This window comes from Cricetulus griseus, chromosome 2 (genome assembly GCF_003668045.3).
Source record: "Cricetulus griseus strain 17A/GY chromosome 2, alternate assembly CriGri-PICRH-1.0, whole genome shotgun sequence".
NCBI classification, from domain to species: domain Eukaryota; kingdom Metazoa; phylum Chordata; class Mammalia; order Rodentia; family Cricetidae; genus Cricetulus; species Cricetulus griseus.
Window position 1 is genome coordinate 332,866,227 of NC_048595.1, and position 18,138 is coordinate 332,884,364.

Consider the following 18,138-nt stretch of genomic DNA (forward strand, 5'->3'; position numbering starts at 1 on the left):
TCATGGATGGTAAAAAAACGTGTTACACAACATTTACCTATTTAATCAGTACATAATCATGGAGTGCATGTTATGGTTGTGGCCACATGTCAGTACAGGGCAGGGTACAGGGTAAAGGGAGGGGCACTAAAGCCAATCATCGATCACTAAGAGTCTTTTATACTGTTAGCTTCTCCACCTATCAGCATTCCATTTTGAAGTTTCTAACTACCTAGACACCATCTTATACTCAAGATGTTTAAAACTAAATCCACCAACTTCACAAGATTGATTCTACATGTCTGTACATACATATGTCTCTGTCAATGACTCCCCATTTCCCAAAATTCCAATACAGAAATTTTGGAATATGTCTCATTCCATTTCTAAAGCTCTAGCAAAATTTAATGACTCATCTAAGTCTATCTTGGATATACATTTATTTTATTCCAGTCACCCCTATGGTAGCATGGGACCTCATCTCTCTTTTTGGCTTGTTTTATTTATTTTTTTATTACTTCATTATGATTTTGTTTTGAAACCATCTTCACATAGTTCAGGCAGGCCTTGAATATGTAAAGGAGAATGACCCTGAACTCCTTATCTTCCCATCTCCATGTCTCAAGTGCCAGGACTCCAGGCTGTCCAAACAGAGCCTACAGAGTCTTGTATCTTAAGGACTAAATTGGGCTCTTGCTTGCAGGCAGATTTCCTAATTTGTAGGCAATCCATTCAGATCTACATTAATTTTCTAGATTACATTTAATGAAACAGCCTCCAGTGGTTTCTGCATGCTCTGTTTTGGGTCCTAAGATCTGTTCTTTGTCTTTGAAGGTTTATCTTTACTCATATGGCTCCCTAGCTTGGAGTGACCTTTCCTCTTATCCAAGTCACCTTTCAAGATTCAGATAACAAGTGAGGAACCACTCTCTCCTTCCTGAACTCTGAGGAGCTCACAGTATGTCCCACACTGCTTGGCACTATTGTTGGTTCTCAGTTGTTTCATATACACTCTTTAGATTGGAAACTTCTATATTTCTTTAATATTATGCTTCCCACAGAATTAGAACACTGCTGTATATGTAGGACATATTTGCTGCTTGACAGATCCAAATTTGTGCTACTGCTAAAGAAAAGATCTTAACCTTTTCAAAACCACTTGTAAAGAGAACTAAGCTGCATTTAATGAGTGAAGCAGGACCTGTAAAAGCATGGTCTCAGAAGTAAGAAAAGGTTGAGCTTTTATTATTGTCTCCCAAATGTCTCTAGAATTAACAGTCTGCTTAAAGTTCAGCTCAGTATGACTTCATTCAGACATACAATTAGCAACATTTGTTTTGCAAGTCTGGTTTTCTAGTCAATCTCTGCATTCATTGTTCTGTCTCTTTCCTGTGTAGATCTTCACCTCTGCCAAAAGAGGATGATGGGGAATGAGATGCATCAAGGTCTCGCTAAGTACTAACTTAGTTTCTGAATCCTTGGCCTTCTGGTTCCATGAGGAAAGAGGACTGGAGAATTCATGGGAATGAAAACCTTATACTAGGATGAGTCTTAAAGTCCTATCTCAACTTGATATGCCATGTTTGGTTGACACCCATGGAGGCCTGCCCCTTTCTGAACAGAAACAGGGGAGTAGATGAGATGGGGCAAAGGGGAGGTGGAGGGACAGAGGGGAAACTGTTGTTGGGATGTAAAATAAATGAAAAGTTTAATTAAAAAATGTAAGGCAGAGCCTTAAAAGGTCAGATGGTTCCAATAAGGCAAGGAAAAATGCAAATGAAGGATTTCTGATGCAATTTTTCTCCAAAATCAGAGAGCCAATACTACGTGGAGGAAAGAAACTTACAGTTTTCTCTCATATAAAGGATTACACAAAATAATATAATAAATTAAAATGAAATTTTATAAATATTTTCTCAGCATCTGATTATCATTTGTGTTTTAACTCTTCAAAGCTTGCTGTTCATTATAGTTGTCTTTAAATCCATGTATCTATTAGTAATAAGTAAAAATTGACTTTTAGATGTGTTTTCTGCATAGCCAAAAGAAGCCTGGATAACTGGCCCACTCACCATTCCCACCCCCGCCCCCATGCATTGAGCTCCTTTAACTTTGAATACAATTTCAGAAAGAGCATAAATGGTGGCTGCTATCTAAAAGGATCACTTTTTGTAACCTTAAACAAAGCATGGGGTATGGTGAGTACAGGAAAGGTGGGCAGAGGATGTGAAACTTCATAGCAATTTTGCTAAATTTTTCATAAATGGTAATGTACATCAATCTTGCTAAATTTCTCGTAAATGGTAATGTACACTCAGAATACAATAGTCACACTTAGAAGATTTAAGAACTCAAATTGTTAGTTTTGATAGTCTCTAAAGGATCACTATCAAATTTTAAAAGTCTAAAAGAGAAATCAAAATATACATTTTCTTCTGTGAAATAATAATTGTGGACTGTTATCCCTAGATGACACAGTCTCTTTTGTAGGAAAAAAATGGGCTTTTGATATTTGGAGACCGAGAGAAGCCTTAACCAACTCACACTTAGTTCTGTAATATACAATTTTAGAAATCTGTTTTGACTTTAGTTAGGTAGAATGAAAAGTAAAAGGTCTCTACTATTAATTTTGTGAAACTGTTAAAAATTGAATATACTCTAAAATTTTGATCTAAAACAAAGTTAACAAAAGGTTCACAGTGTGTCAGCAATTCAGTGTGGTTCACTGTCATCCTTAGACAACACTTAGTTTATCACTGGAGCACCAGAAACCTAAGCCCCCAGCAACTAAAGTAATAGTAACCCTGTCTGGGCATCTCATGTCCTACCACATCTTTCCATGAATTTCAGTCACATATTCAAGTAACTCTTGAATAGGAACAATCCAGGAACACTTGTTAAAGCAGCACAGTGACTGAATACTGGAATAAGAAGCTTCCTTGAGGTCAATCCAGTAATGAACCAGCAGAAATCTGTAACCACTTCTTCTAAAATTCCAAGGAATGCTACTTCTTTAACTTCACGTCAGCTTCCATCACCAACCCACTAGAATACATTTTTCTAGCACAAATGAGTCATTCAGTTAATGTTCCATTCACAAAACCAGATGAAAATATTTTCCATTTTTTTTGCATAAAAGAACAGGACAACACCAGAACCTGTTTGCTTACCATTTTCCTTCTTCATTTTCATATTGTTGAACGGTGTATCCAAACATGTCCTCCACTGGGCCGCTGAAATTCATTGAATTTTTCACATCAACGTTGAAGGATATGCAGAAGCCTAGAATAACTTTGAGAGGGGAAAGAAAGCCCAGTTACACAAGGTTAACTGACAACACAGCGTGTGTGGGATTATGGAAGGCATTCTTATTGTTGCCAACAAAGGTTGTGCTCTTATTAAAAAGAACAATCGAAACTCAAGACAATGAGAATTCAAGAAAAGTTCTGGTTGCTCATTGAGCACCTACAGGATAGCTTTTATTTAATGTTTGGAAATGAATATCTGTACCATTCCCAGAAATAACATTTCAGGGTGGAGAGGGAGTCACAGAAATTAAAAATGACTAATGAGTTTTCAGATACTTTCCCAGAAGCGATTCCTACAGTAAAATGTAATCACAGTCATATTAAACAGTATCCTTTCCCCACTACAAGTTCTGAAAATGCTAGCAGTTGCATTTAAGCCTCCCTGGCAGGAGCTTTCTCCATTCTGTTTCTGAAAGGAAATTGCCTTTCCTTTGCATTCAAAGGATTCCTTTCCTTTGGATGGCTTTTAGAGGATTGTTTTCACTCAGGGATGGCTTCCTGGGCAAGTCTCAGATAAGTTCTGTGTCTCCTGAAGAAACAAGCAGTTGATGGAAGTTTGTACTAATACAAAAAACCTCCTTGCAACAGTGTTGACTGTAATAAACTCACAAACTTTTTGGAATAAATTAGATAATATTCTCATTAGTCCATGCCTGGAAAACATTATATACCATGAGAACTTATCTCTTTAATTTTTCTGTGATCCAGGTAAAAGAAAAGTTTTCCAAGAAGGGTGACCATGTACAGAAGTTCTGAAATCACAAGCTCTGATGGAAAGTACCAAATTCCTCATTTGGTCATAGTTTGGAAAAATAGACTTATAAGTTTCAATATCCTGTCCTGAGTGTAACCAGCAACCCTTCTCAAAGATCATCAGCTTTTATAATAATAGCACATTCTAAGGCATGCTCACAGGTGATTAAACTCAATTCTAAAATTCAATCACACAGATTCTGGAAACTTCTCTATTCTATTCCTATAGATTAAGGACATTTAATATACTAAATCTCTTGCCTCTTCACTCTAATCTTTTCCCATAAATATCCTTTAAACCCAGGTTACTCTAAATCATAACCTCCAAATTACAATAATAATAAGTGTACATTATTAATTTACAAATAACAATAATACATTAATAATTATTTGATGCACAGGATTCTAATTTAATTTAGAGAAAATACTTCCAAAGGAAAACAACCATTCTTTCCACTTGCAGGTTTATCTACACAGGCTTTATTGATCTTCTAGCTCCTAAAACCTCTTTGACTTTGAAAGAAAATTCTTACCAAGTGTTAAATACTATTTCTATTATTATCTACTGTAGATTTCCATGCTAGACTAGTAAAGTCTTAAAACCGAGGACAGTCTTACTCATCTTTTTATCCTTTATAAAAATCTGGCACAATTCCTTTTACACAGATGGGCAGTAACATGTTTATAGTCTGAAAGATAACATGTTTAAGAGGGAAGGGTGCCAGCTGTGGCTGGAGAGGCACTAGCAGCCATTCTGTCCTAGCAAAGAAGACGTTTTAACGTTCAAAGGTAAGGGGGAGATGGGACTTGGCAGCAAGAAGAAAATTTCTACCCAGGATTTGGGAGGGTCTCTGAGCATAATAAGACACACAGGACAAATATGGTTGTGCAGTCAAGAAGCAGTCTTCCTGGCTGGCATGAAGGAAGTACACAAAGAGTAGACAGCCAGGACAGGTCCTTTTATGTACATTTCCTCTTCATTCCTCAAGGGCGATGGAGCACAGCTGGCTACCATCCCCTACATCCTCTTTTAGATGCTGGGAGGTTATTTTAAACAGTGCTCACCCTCCGCTCCAAGCTTCTAGTACATGTGCTTAACCTTTCTTCTAAGGTTTTGATGTCTTGAACAGTTTCTACAGATTATTTCTTTCACATGAGACATACACAAAATATTACCTCCACAGTGTGGTTTCTCCCAAACAAACAAATAAACAAAAGCTGAGCAGTGGTGGCTCATGCCCTGAATCCCAGCACTCGGGAGGCAGAGGCAGGCGGATCTCTGTGAGTTCAAGGCCACTCTGGTCTACAGAGTGAGTGCCAGGACAGGCTCCAAAGCTACACAGAGAAACCCTGTCTCAAAAAACCAAAACAAAAAACAAACAAACACAGTGTGGTTTCACAATCATGGCACAACAGGCAATTTTATCGTAAGGAGCTGTGCTGACAGGTGCTTAGCAATATCTATGGCCCCAATACACATGATGCTAGTGGCATTTTGTGGGTTATGACAATCAACATTATCTTGAGACACTGCCAAAATCTTGTGAAGTCAAAATTATCCGTAACTGAAAACAACTGTTTAAGAGATAAAAGGACCAGAAAACTACCACCAACGACTGTTCACCAGCTGTGGCTCAGAGATGAGTGGATGCATAGCCCAAGGCAAGTGAACACCACCTAGGGGCTTGTGAATCTCAAGTTCCACCCAGATATCAAGAATCAAATCTCCATAGCGTTGTATGCCTCTTACGGCTTAAGAAGTATATCTCAGGCAGTGGTGGCACACACCTTTAAACCAAGCATTCAGGAGGCAGAGGCAGGGGAATCTCTATGAGTTTGAGGCCATTCTCCTCTACAGTGTGAGTTACAGGACAGCCAGGGCTATACAGAGAATGCACAGAGAAACCTTGTCTCAGAAAACCAAGCAAACAAAGAAGTATATGTCTGAGACATGTTGCTCCTTTTTCACAATGTCTACACAGGTAGCAGAATTGATCTACATTCAAAAAAACTCCCTTTCAAACAAAATGGGAAATACATGGCGGGGGGGGGGGGTGTCAGGGTTAATTCTACCTGTTTGAAGTATTTACTTATTCAGCACATCATCATTTTTGTAATTTTATCATTTTAGCTCTCCTATAGGCCACTTTAGTGTTTAGTAGTTTTGGGCCTGTTTATTCTACATGTTGCATGACATGTATGAGAGTGGATGCTACATTTTTTCACTTCCTGTCCTTAGAATTCTATAGGCATTTTGCTCAAAGTGATTGTAAATCAGTCCCTTTTATGTTTTTTGAGGATCAATGAGCCTGTAGCACAGGAGATGACATTTTTTTTTTTTAAAAGTAGTTTACAACTTGTCCTTTTGATTTAAAGGAGTAAGGAAACAGTAAAAGCAGTGTCTCATAACTTTTAGTTCAATGTTCATTTTATTAGAGTAGATTTTCTTGGAACTTTATGTTCTAGAAGTAAGACAAAATGGCACTTATCTCAATGAAAGGAAAAAAAAACAAGACAAACAAAAATCATAAAATGAAACAGCCTGAAAGGCTTGAGAGTCCAGATAAGGAAGAAATTGAAAGGAACTGGGAATGAATACAGTCTAGAATCAGATGTCTAAAGGAAATGCTAGTCTCACGTGGACCCCTGAGAAGTCTTTCTCTAACAATAACTGTACCATGTGTCATGTGTTGTTCCTCTAAACTTCTCAACAGTGCTGCCAATACCATTTTCATCAGTGTGAGTGAGAGCTTCAGTAGCCAAGAATGTTCCCCATATTTCCACAGGATTCCACTATATAAAGCATCAGTCACTATTCACATTGATTCACTTTTTCTCCCTAAAACTAGAAAACAAACAAACAAACAAAAACACTCAATGACAAGGAACTCAGGGCCAGCTTTAGAAGAAAGTGCCTTCTCATGAACAAGAATTAGTTCATGTAGTTCTGTGTCCTTATAGGGCAGTTTGAGGAGAAGACTATTCTTTGGTGGCAACTGCCTGAGAAAGCTGTTGGGGAGTCTGGTATGGGAAAGTAGTCATGGCAACAGAGCTTGGACCAAGCTTCTTGAAGGACTTCATGGAAACATATGTTTACAGAGAAAAGAAATGAAGTAGTCTGCTCCTTTCCAAGTATGGCCATATGATATGTGTGTGGTAGTGAATAGCAGATGAGAAAGACAGATGAGGCGGTTGGTTATCTTTTGCAAATTAATAATTTTTCTTCATTTTTCCCTCCAGGATGAAACTGAATATGTGAGGTAATAATAAAAGGAAGAGATATATAGCTTCCCGGTCTGTGTTTATTTGCTCCAAAATCGTGTTTTTCATAGAGATAACACATTAAGTTATTGGCTAGATAGGGTAGTAGTTATTACTCTCTTTTTGGACGTTTGGAAACCAAATCTCAGAGAGGTTGAGAGATGTGTCTAAGCTGAATATATTAACAGCAGACAGCAGATACCAATATGGCTCTCCTCTGGTCCAATTATGGACTTTCTGTCACAAACTCTAGACTGTCTTCATTTCCAGAATGGTTAGATTAATTGTTCAGATTAGTAAAGATGAAAATATAGCCCACTTAAGAACAACACTCAACTGACCCGTGCACAGATTTAACCCTACATAGTTTTGCAATATTTGAGGAGCAAGCTAGAAAAAAAAATGCTGAATGAAGGTAGAAAAATCTGGGCTTCAGAGACTGTGGACTCTGGTGGAGGCCACACTCCCTCTCCCTCACATCTCCTGTTCCAAGAAGAGTCTCATGGCCTGCATGCTTGCTTCTTAAATAAGAAACTCTGGGCCTGACCACAAATCTGCTCTAGTCACAACCAGATGGGAATATGTAATAGCTAATGGAATTTTCTACCTTGCAAATTCTGAGCCCAAGGTGAGTGAGCATCAAATAAGTGGTGGAAAAGCTTTATAATCCTATTACTTTCCTTTAATAACTTCTCATGTATGCTTATCCAACCTGGCAACAGGGGAATTCATAATTAACATTATTTTCAATCTAAAGATTGAAATGATGACATATAAAGTGAAAGATAATAATAGTTAAAGTGTACAGTAAATTGATGACCCCCCAGAATAAGTTCCTTCCTGTCTTGTCATATGTAACAAACTTGATATCAATGCTTTGTCTCTGAAATTTTCATTAATTTCCTCCTCATGGATTGGATCTCAATTTTGAGGTACATGGTTGCCATAAAGAATAAAAATTTGACTGAAATTGTAACAAGATCTGGCTAAAACAACTACAGGATAACATTTTTCTAGTAGACCTAAAAGATGAAAAGATTATTTTTACAGCATTTCGGTTATGAATATGATCCAGAAACCTCCAGTAGCAAAGTCATGGGAAATTGTTAATGAAGACATGATCATAGTAGACCCTGATCAGAGAGTACGGGAATAATGAAAGGACCTGGAGAGGACATCGTGACTTCAAACGCAGAAAATCCACACTTGTCATAAAAAGAAACATGTCTAATTCACATTCTTTGAAACAAGAAAAATGTCCCCATATAGTGACATAAAGAAAACACACACCACCACTCAAAGCCTCTTTCATCAGAAATGATGGAATATGTCAGCAAGACATCTATCTCCTTCCATCAGCAAGGCCAGAAAAGCCAACTCAAACACCCTGATAGGCGTGTGTTTTCCAACTGCACCCTGGGAGACTGCTTTGTGAATTCAGTTTGCTGCAGTAAGTGAATTGTTTTGTCTTTGCTTCTAAAGTCTGAGACCTCTAGTTGTTAACAAATGGCATTTGATCTCCAAAGTGCTGTGTGTGTGTGTGTGTGTGTGTGTGTGTGTGTGTGTGTGTGTGTGTGCACACGTGCGCGTGCGCCTGCGCAGGCATGTGTGGCTTGTGGGAGGATGCAAGGAAGCATTCTTCTTAACACATAGTAGGTGTTTTCTACATGTTTTTTTTTTTCCTTTTAAATGACAGGATAAATAGAAAAAAATAAGGATTTTGGGAGCGAGACTACACCCTGACTACAAGCATGTGTTCCTTTCAGGCATACTACCAAGAGTGCTCAATTCCACCAGGGTGTTTCCCAAACATCACTGGTAAAAATTCCCCTTTAAAGTTTTCCTACACAATCTGTTCTGGGGGGGGGTGTTTATTTTCTTCTGTAGTATCTACAGACATCTGCTCATTGCACATACAACATCCCCCAACTCCAATAACTGCTTGCTTCACCAGCTCCTTTCAGGCTGTGTCTGCTCTGGTCTCAGAAATTCCTACTCTCAGAACCCAACCCCCTCTCCCCATCAGCATCGTGTGTTTTACAGGATAAAAACACTGCATGTTTTACAGGATAAAAACACTGCAGGACCTCAGGAGTCCTGAATCCCACTGTGGGAACACAACTCATATATTTGTGCAAGCAACATGAGCATAGGGCTGTTCTCCAGCTTCCCGGGCATTCTGAGAGCTGAACTCATTATGTCTGTGATGATTCAGCTGAGAACTGCATATGGAAAGGCACATTGCACTTTAAAACAAATCAGTGTGACCAAATATTAAAGCAGAAATATAAGATGTACAGCCTTTAGATGTAGAAAACTCTGGAAAACAGCTCTGTCTTCGTTGGTGGAATCTTTTCAATGGATTTTTATTAAAAACATTAAACCTCCCCCCTGCCCCTCACCACCGTGTCCCACCTCACCTCTGTGTGTGTGGTATATGCATGCACATACATGTGTATGAAGATATGTGTTCCACTGTATAGTTGTTGTGTATACACCAGAGTATACTGAATGGCCTACTTAACATTCTCTACCTGGTTTCTTTGACAAAGCTTTCTCACTGAACCTGGAGATGAGTTTTTTATTGGCTGGCTGGTGGCCCACATGTTGCATGATCCTGTCTCTGCTACCACTTGTCCCTTCTGTGCTGAGGCTACAAGCCCTTTCAGAGGTAAATAAGCTTTTTTTTTCCTGGGTGTAGGGTTCCTCACTCAGCGATCTCCCCATCCCTTAAGGTGATTGTTGTTGTGTGCACAATGGGTACTTCTGAGAGTCAGAAAAACAAGCAGGCTGTATGTGTGGTAAACGATTTCTCCAACATACCCAACAGCATTACTTGACAATTTAAAATTCCAGACATTAAGAGATCCCATTACTGATTTTCCTAATCTGTTAATTAGCATTTTTGAGGTCTGAGGTACAGGGCTTGAGATAGTTCTTTTTGTTTCTATGTGTAATAAACCAAATAGCATTTTTAAACTTGAAAAACCATTTGAATATGATCTTCTATGCTTTCCTGATCCATGAAACTATATATATATATACATACATAAAAATTAACTTAGGACCTATATTCTGTTTTTAGCTTATTTATCTCTTTAAGAAGGAATCCTATGTAAACTAATAAAATCTATTTCAAAGAACCTCTTAGGAAAGAGACCACAGTATTTTGTTTAAGCTCTTTCTCCTAAGGCGTGTCAACTGACAGAATGCACACAGTAGGTGGGTAAGATTCCACTCTGAAACAGAACTAAAGACGTTACCAAAATCTGGGATGGAGAGATTATTCTGTTCCCTAATGTACAAACAGTACAAACAGGTTCAAAAGTGGCTTTCTCTTCCCCCATTGTATAATCTCAAGATTGGAACTAAAACTAAGCAAAAACATACTTGTGCATAACAAAAAATGATATATAAAAGAATAGAAAAGAACAGTAATAGCATTTTAAAATACACAATATTTTAAATCATTTATTTGGATTGTTAGAATTTGAGGAATTAAAAATAACTATTTTCAATTCCTGTTGCTATATCATATCACTTTAAAATATAACAGTTTGTTCTTTAGAAAAATTCCAACATGTGGAAATCCTACCAAGCTAGTTTGTTGGTTGTTTAGATTAGAAAGTAATTACAGGCACCATGAGTTACCTGCAACATTCTTTCAAATCAGGAATAAGCCTAGGCTTTATAAAATAACATTTTATTTAGAGGAGGCTCAATGGACCACACCTGGAATGGAAGTGCTTGAGAGGCTGAGGCAGGAAGATCACAAGTTCAAAGCCAGTCTGGGCTAGATTGAGTTTCAGGCCTGCTGTGCTGTAAAGGAAGATGGTATCTTAAATAAATAAACCAAGGGACAAAGATAAGTTTTATGTTGTATACAAAGTGTTAAGGAAACAATCAATACATAAAGTGAGGCCTGCCTGCATTCTGTTATACCTTCGGCCCCAAAGGGATGTTACATTTTGCACACATTGGCATGCTGACCTCTCTTTCCTCTCGGTATTTTGTTAATTTGCCATATTAGAAGCAGGAGGCTGAGAATACCAAATCATAATGTTGTTTGTTGTGGAATAGTTTACCCACTTTCTGCTTTAACACACAGGTCACTCATTAACCTTGATAAGTACTTCCATAAAATTAAAAATTGAAATACTGTGCAAACTCTGACAGCACATTCACACCAAAACCAACACTAGCATGGGAATGACTGCTCATCTGAGGATTCACTGGGAGTAGCAATCAACAAGTTCATACTCTCCATTTAACAGCTGCTATTCTGGATCTTCCTATGCCATGTAACAGGCTAATTTTTTTTCTGGATGACGATTATTGCTCTTAATCATCCATTGACATTTAAACTGATATGACTGTATCCTTCACCTTCCTTCTTGGCTACTGGTTACAGCATATTCCCATGATACCATTTACTACCAAACATTCTGTTGGTTCAAAAGCTTCTTGATGTCTCTGCTCAACCTCAAACAAATCCAGGCTATCAAAAGAAATAATGTAAGCCATCTGAGCATAATCTGTTACCCACCTGAGACCATTTAGAAAATAAATCAGAAACTGTTAAAGGACAGAGAGATTTATGGGAAATGAAGATGAGTCTTGGTAGGCTAGGAATCTGAAATATTTCAGCAGGCTGGGGTCAGGGGCCAGCAGAATACTTGTTTTCTTTTCAGAGGAAAGAGGTAACGTTTTGATTCCTGCTTTTTTGTTTTGAGATAGCTCTAAATGTTGTTTTCTTAGCTCTAATTGTTGCTAAGACTACCAAGACCTCTTAGCATTTAAGACATTAGTTGAATAGGAAAATCCTTGGATCCAAACTCTATTCCTATCTGGTTGCATCATCTTTTACATTCTTTCCATTAGTCCACTTGAGGATCTTGAAATGCAAGTGAATGCAGATGTTATAGCCAATATCCCCAAGAACAACAGCCGATAGTTCCCTTAAATGGAAGCATTCTGATGTTTGTATCTTCACAGCTGTTACTAAGTACTTGTTATTTACAAAAAGCTTAATTCAAGGTAGGGCTTACCTCTGAACTGGGAGAAGAGGGTGGGAATGAATATTATTGAAAAGAAGATAAAAAATGTGGCTTTAAATTTGTATTTTAGGGCTGGGGACATGGCTCAGTGGTAATAGTCTTTGCCTAGTATGTGTGAGGCCCTGCATTCAAACCCCAGTCACACACACACACACACACACACACAAACACACACACACACACTTTAGAGAAATATGTTTATTCCCATTCCTGATGTGTCTTCCATGTGGAGAGTGTTTCACTAACTGTGCATTGGTTTATGTCTACACCCACTCTTCTTCCGTACTTGATTAGGAAGTCTGGAAGAAGAAATTGCATATTTAGTCTAGTCCTCTCTCTCTCTCTCTCTCTCTCTCTCTCTCTCTCTCTCTCTCTCTCTCTCCCTCTCTCTCAGAAATGAGCCTGGTTGCAGAAAGAACAAGGTTTTCTATGCTCCACTGAATCAGCATCTCAACTGTTGCTACAAGTCATGACTGCTTGGTCTTCAGTTCAGTAGAAATTTTACTTCTAACTTAAGAGCCATTGAACCCATTTCCCAGTTGGTTTTGAACATATATGAGAAATAGGTATTCTCATTATTGGTCTTCTCAAAAATACAAATGAAGTTTTATTAAAATGAATTATGAGGGAAATGTTCATGCTTTGTAAAGCCAGGTCATAGACCCACTGCTCTTTGTATGAGGACACAAAAATGAAATTAATGGAATGGATAGTTTCTGTTATATTATATGTAACCTAGTCTCTGTTGTCTCAATACTTTTAGCTACATTGAGCGCAAGACAAAGGGCCAACAGAAACATGAGGAACCATGACCAGGAGAAGAGCATCATGTGGTTACTCCGGAGGCAAGGAAAGTAAACATCAACCTTGTAGAAATCTGGCCAAGAGTGGGTTTGATGGAGGCTGTTTTATTACATGCTCATATGTTCTTCACTCATGGTCAACCTAAAAGATGAGTGAAGCAAGATTTGGGGAATGAAATTGATACTGCTACTAGCTAACTTTCACTATCCCTTTAAAGAAATGTGCCTTCCACAAAGGATAATGATATTTGAATTTTCCATCAACACCTGAACATAGGTTGGTTTCTTACTTCATACTTTGGTTCTGTGCTATTTAGTTTAGATGAAATGCTATTTCTTCAGACCTGGAAATGTGGGCTGCATTAAGAAAGAAATTTGGATTTATAACTCCTTACTCTGGGAGTTTAAAAACTATGCTAGAAGGGGCTTGAACAATTAGTTCCAAAATATTGTGTCAAAAGTTAGTGGCAAGAAATACCAAGGAGTTTCTACAATTATGAGCAAGATTCACTAGGTTATAACAAGATTAATGTAGAAAAATGAGAATATGTTAGGTAATTTTCTTTGAAATATAAATTTTTCTAAGCTTTTTTTCTGACCTCAATCATTTCTATGTTGGTCTTCAACTTTCTGATGTTAATTTATTATTTGTATTTTTAAAGGGGCAGAAACTAGCACAGCCAATTAACAATAACAACACATTATCTCTCTCTCACTCTCTCTTGGATCATAAACACATCTTTCTGCCACCAGATGGATATTTTTAGATATGTCATCTGGCTATAACACTACCTTATTCTGTAAGTGCTTCTTCAGATTCTACCACATGCCTCATTACTCTCGTAACAGCATTTTATACATATTTAAACGATGCCTCATCCCACCTTGTCAATCCCATTCACACCTGACTGAGAATGTTAAGTTCTGGTCATCCTTTAGTACTTGAAATTCCCTGAAACATCCTAAATTCTTGTTTTTAAAAGTTCTCCCTTCTTGCTCAGGGGATCGTGACTCTTTCCCTTTCTCCAGGGGACAAAGTTTGTCTCTTTTAGGGTCCTTCTTGTTTACTAGTTTCTCTGGCAGCAAATTGAGAGCATGGGAAGAGGGTAGAGGGAGCTACGAGAATGAGAAGGGAAGAAGAGGAAGGATGCAGAGGTCATGAGGAAGCAGAAAGGTTGAGTCAGGTGTAGATTAGAAGAAAGGATATGCGATAGGTAGGGTTTTAGTTGGGGGGGTGATAGTGGAGGAAGGGAGGGAGAAAGGAACTGGGATTGTCATATAATTAAATCTTGTTTGTAATTCAAATAAAAAAATCACATCTAGTACATTAAAAAAGAAAGATACTTCCTTCTTTCCTTCCTTCCTTCCTTCCTTCCTTCCTTCCTTCCTTCCTTCCTTCCTGTCTGTCTTTCATCCTTTTGTATTCATTGGTATGATTAAACTAAACAAAGTTAAAGTGCCTTCTTTTCAAGTAGCCAAATAAGAGATTTAAATTATATTTTAGTTTAGATACACATTTTTGGAGGGGGGATAACTTCAACTATTACCCATAAATAGAGTTGCAATAAGTTGACTTGCTCTAAACTATAACTTTATGATAAACACATAGGGGAAAAGAGTTCTCATTCTCTACAAATTGGCCCAGGAAAAGTGATATTAGTCAACATCAAATCAACTTTCAGAAATTAGGAAAATCAGGTAGCAAAATCAGATGGGATAATTTAGGAGACAAGTAAAGCATATAGGATGAGGACATTTGCTAGGAATGTTATCCAGGAAAAAAAAATAGCACCATATGCTTTCTGGAACCCACAACACATCGCAAAATATGATGAGAAGCCTTTTCTAAACCCATGGAGATATAAAGAATATGTCTTGAAAAATGAATAGATAACTAAATGGCATTAGACTTGGATGTAGGCTTTATAGGCTTCTATAAAGCAATAGTGAGAATCTTGAGGGGTCCACATAGTAGCTCACCCTACTAAAGGCCATCTACGACCCTTTCAAAGATAATCTTGGTTGTCTTTTGATATGGTACACATGTAATTAAAGCTTATCCAAATAAGCAAACAATGCAATTGCCAAAACAAGAAAAAAATAGAACTAAACTGAACTCTTACGAGATAATATCAGAAACAAATATACCTGGACTAAGCTGTTTCTGTCAGAATAAAAGGCTCTTCTCAGGCTAGAGTATTTGTCAGCATTGGAGTTATGTCAAAAGTGTTCATTCTTTAATCTAACACAGATAGGAACTGAGGGCTGTCTTAGCCCAAGGCTAGGTATCCAGATAGTCCTATCCTTCTACCATGGCTGAGGGAAGGATGGGGAAGAAGAATAGGGTAAATAGGCTGAGGAAAACAGAAACCTACAATTTGTCTCAATAGAATCTAAACAAACAACAACAAAACTCCCCCTTCTCCCCCAAGAACTACTTAAAAAATTACAAGGGAAGAGGAGAGACTGGATCTGCTCTCTAAGTAGATAACAAACTTGCAAACAAATACGTATTTGTGGCTATCATAAAAAAATGTTGCATTCATTCACCAAACATTAAAAACTTCCATCATGGAAAGAGATACAAAGAACAAAAAGTTGACACAAACAGCAGCCCTTCCCACAGAGAAGTCCTAGTCACTTCAAGATGTAAGGCAAAGCTGAAAACAAAAGAAGACAAGGCAGAGGTCACTTTGATTGCCCTAACTGTGACGACTGCTAATGCAATTTGTATGTAGCCATTTCTGACTTTTCCTTTTGTTTTTAATCATTAAAAAAATCTGTGCTACCTAATGCAGAATTGGGAACAGAAAAGATCTGGAAATTTACTTGGGGGTTTATCTCTGAGCTAAGAAAAAGAAAACCTAGAGAAAAAATTTCCTAGAGGGCTTTAGGTTTCAGTCTGCAAATTGAGACTATTATGTCTTTGTTAAACACCCACCAGAGAGTAAAATCAAAGCAGGCAAAACTGAGAGAACTATTCTGGCTTCCATTGTGCACATATGAATAATTTATTTAAATTGATGCAAGCGAGCAAGAGGTGATGTTATCAAAGAATAACATTGGCTTGGAATGAGTTTTCTTATTAAGACACAGCTAAATGAGGCACCCATTAATCCATCCACACAAACTAACAGCCCTGCTCGGTGTTTAGAAAGAAAGGTACCCGGGTGAGTGATTCAGATTTATTTTGGTTATTGCATAGACAAGCCCTGTGGCAAGCTACCCTCCTATCTTGAGTGTCACTACTGTTCCCTAGTATGATCAAAGATCAGCAACACAACTTCGATGGACACTTTGTAACTACTTGACTCTCTGCTACTTTAATGGTATAAAAAGGGCTTTGTGAAAACTGACAAATTTGAACTGCCTTAACTTTTCACCATTTACCAGCAAGTAATGACTTTTTGGATGGATTCTCACTAACTTAGAAAAAGTATGTTAGCTTTAAAAACTATCTGTCAAGTAAAGCAAGGACTTTTTTTAAAAAAAAAAAAAAGAGTCATTGTCCTTGGTGAAATAATTCAGACCTTCTCAAAACCTCATAGATGAACATTTGTGAAAGATTCTGAAGTTTGTCTTTGAAATCCTTTACTATGGAGTCACAGTTTGAGAGTGTGGTGAGGCAAATCCTGTCATCTATGTCTTAACAGCACATTTTTTCCCAAAGACAAAAGGTTCCACAACAGCTCTAGGGTTCAGTAAATGGGCTTCCAGGATTTCAGTCTTCTGGGGAAGCTACTGGACATGTTCTTGGAGTCCTGTGTCTGCCTGTTGAACTGATTTTCACAGTTTCCACATCCTACTAGGGATCTGACATCTTAATAACTCAATACTTATTACATTGGATCCTAATCCTTAGCAAGAAAAGATTGATTCACTTACATATGTACTTAATTAGATGAAACGAGATCCTAACAGGATCCTATTAAAATATGAACATGCTGGGGAAAGTGTTAAATACAGTATTTTATTTATGACATGAAATCCCTAGTTGGTTGAAAACAAGACAAAACCAGGGTTTACAAGGGTCAAAATGTTCAATTCCTAATATTATTGATGATTTAAAGACAAATACAGAAAATACAGAGCATGGAGAATAAAATGTCAACAGAAATTTCACATATACATGTACCCTTGAGATGTTTAAATAGAGCCATCTATATTTAGCAGTGTCAAAAACCACAATCTTTATTATATATGTGAGTATGAAACTATTCTCATTCATTTCTCTCAAAAAATGAAAGATAGCACAGAAAAAGTCATTAATAATCTTGTTTAAAATTTCAGAATCAAAACTAGTGAAAACACTTTTCAAAAACCAATTAGACTTCTGCTTTTTATGGCTGTCTGATATTTTGACTTGGAGATATGCCACGTTTTTCTAAAATTATTTTCCATTGTATTTCTTAAAGTCTTATTTTCAAGAAAACATAACATACACACAGTGTATTGGGGTGCATTTTTGTAATCGCCCAAATGTTTTCAACTCCTCATAACCTAGTATTTGTAAATTTGGCTTTATTTGGAAATAGGCTCTTTGCATGTGTAACTAAGTTAGGCCTTGGTCTCTCAGGGAAGATTATCTTAAATTCCAAATTCATAGGAGAAAGAAGAGGAGAGGAAGATATAAGGCATCTAAACACAGAACACAGTAGGAAAAGGCATGGAAACTGAAGGTCAAGATTCGTGTGATGTTTCTGCAAGCCTTAGAGTATCTGGGAATCCCAGAGGCTAGTACAAAATACAGAAGGGGGTGGCATATCCTTTAGAGATTTCCAAGCTAGGAGCTCTCACCACGGCTTGGTTTTGGATTTCTGGTTCCCAGAGTCAAGACAGAGTAAATATCTGCTTTTTAAAGCCACTGTATTTTGGTAATTTGATACAGTAACCCTAGACAATGAGCACACTCAGGGAATATGAATATATATATATATATATATATATATATATATATATATATATACATAATGAACA

The 18,138-nt window shown here is 37.5% G+C and overlaps 1 protein-coding gene across 1 annotated transcript in view; it reads right to left on the reverse strand.

The window, feature by feature from the left end:
* The window catches only part of Itga1 (integrin subunit alpha 1), a 140,701-nt gene that overhangs the window by 87,435 nt on the left and 35,128 nt on the right, over nucleotides 1-18,138 (reverse strand). Inside the window, exon 2 of the mRNA XM_027401425.2 lies at nucleotides 3,150-3,270. Within this exon, the coding sequence (XP_027257226.1) occupies nucleotides 3,150-3,270 (121 nt within the window). The remainder of the gene's footprint in view (nucleotides 1-3,149; nucleotides 3,271-18,138) is intronic.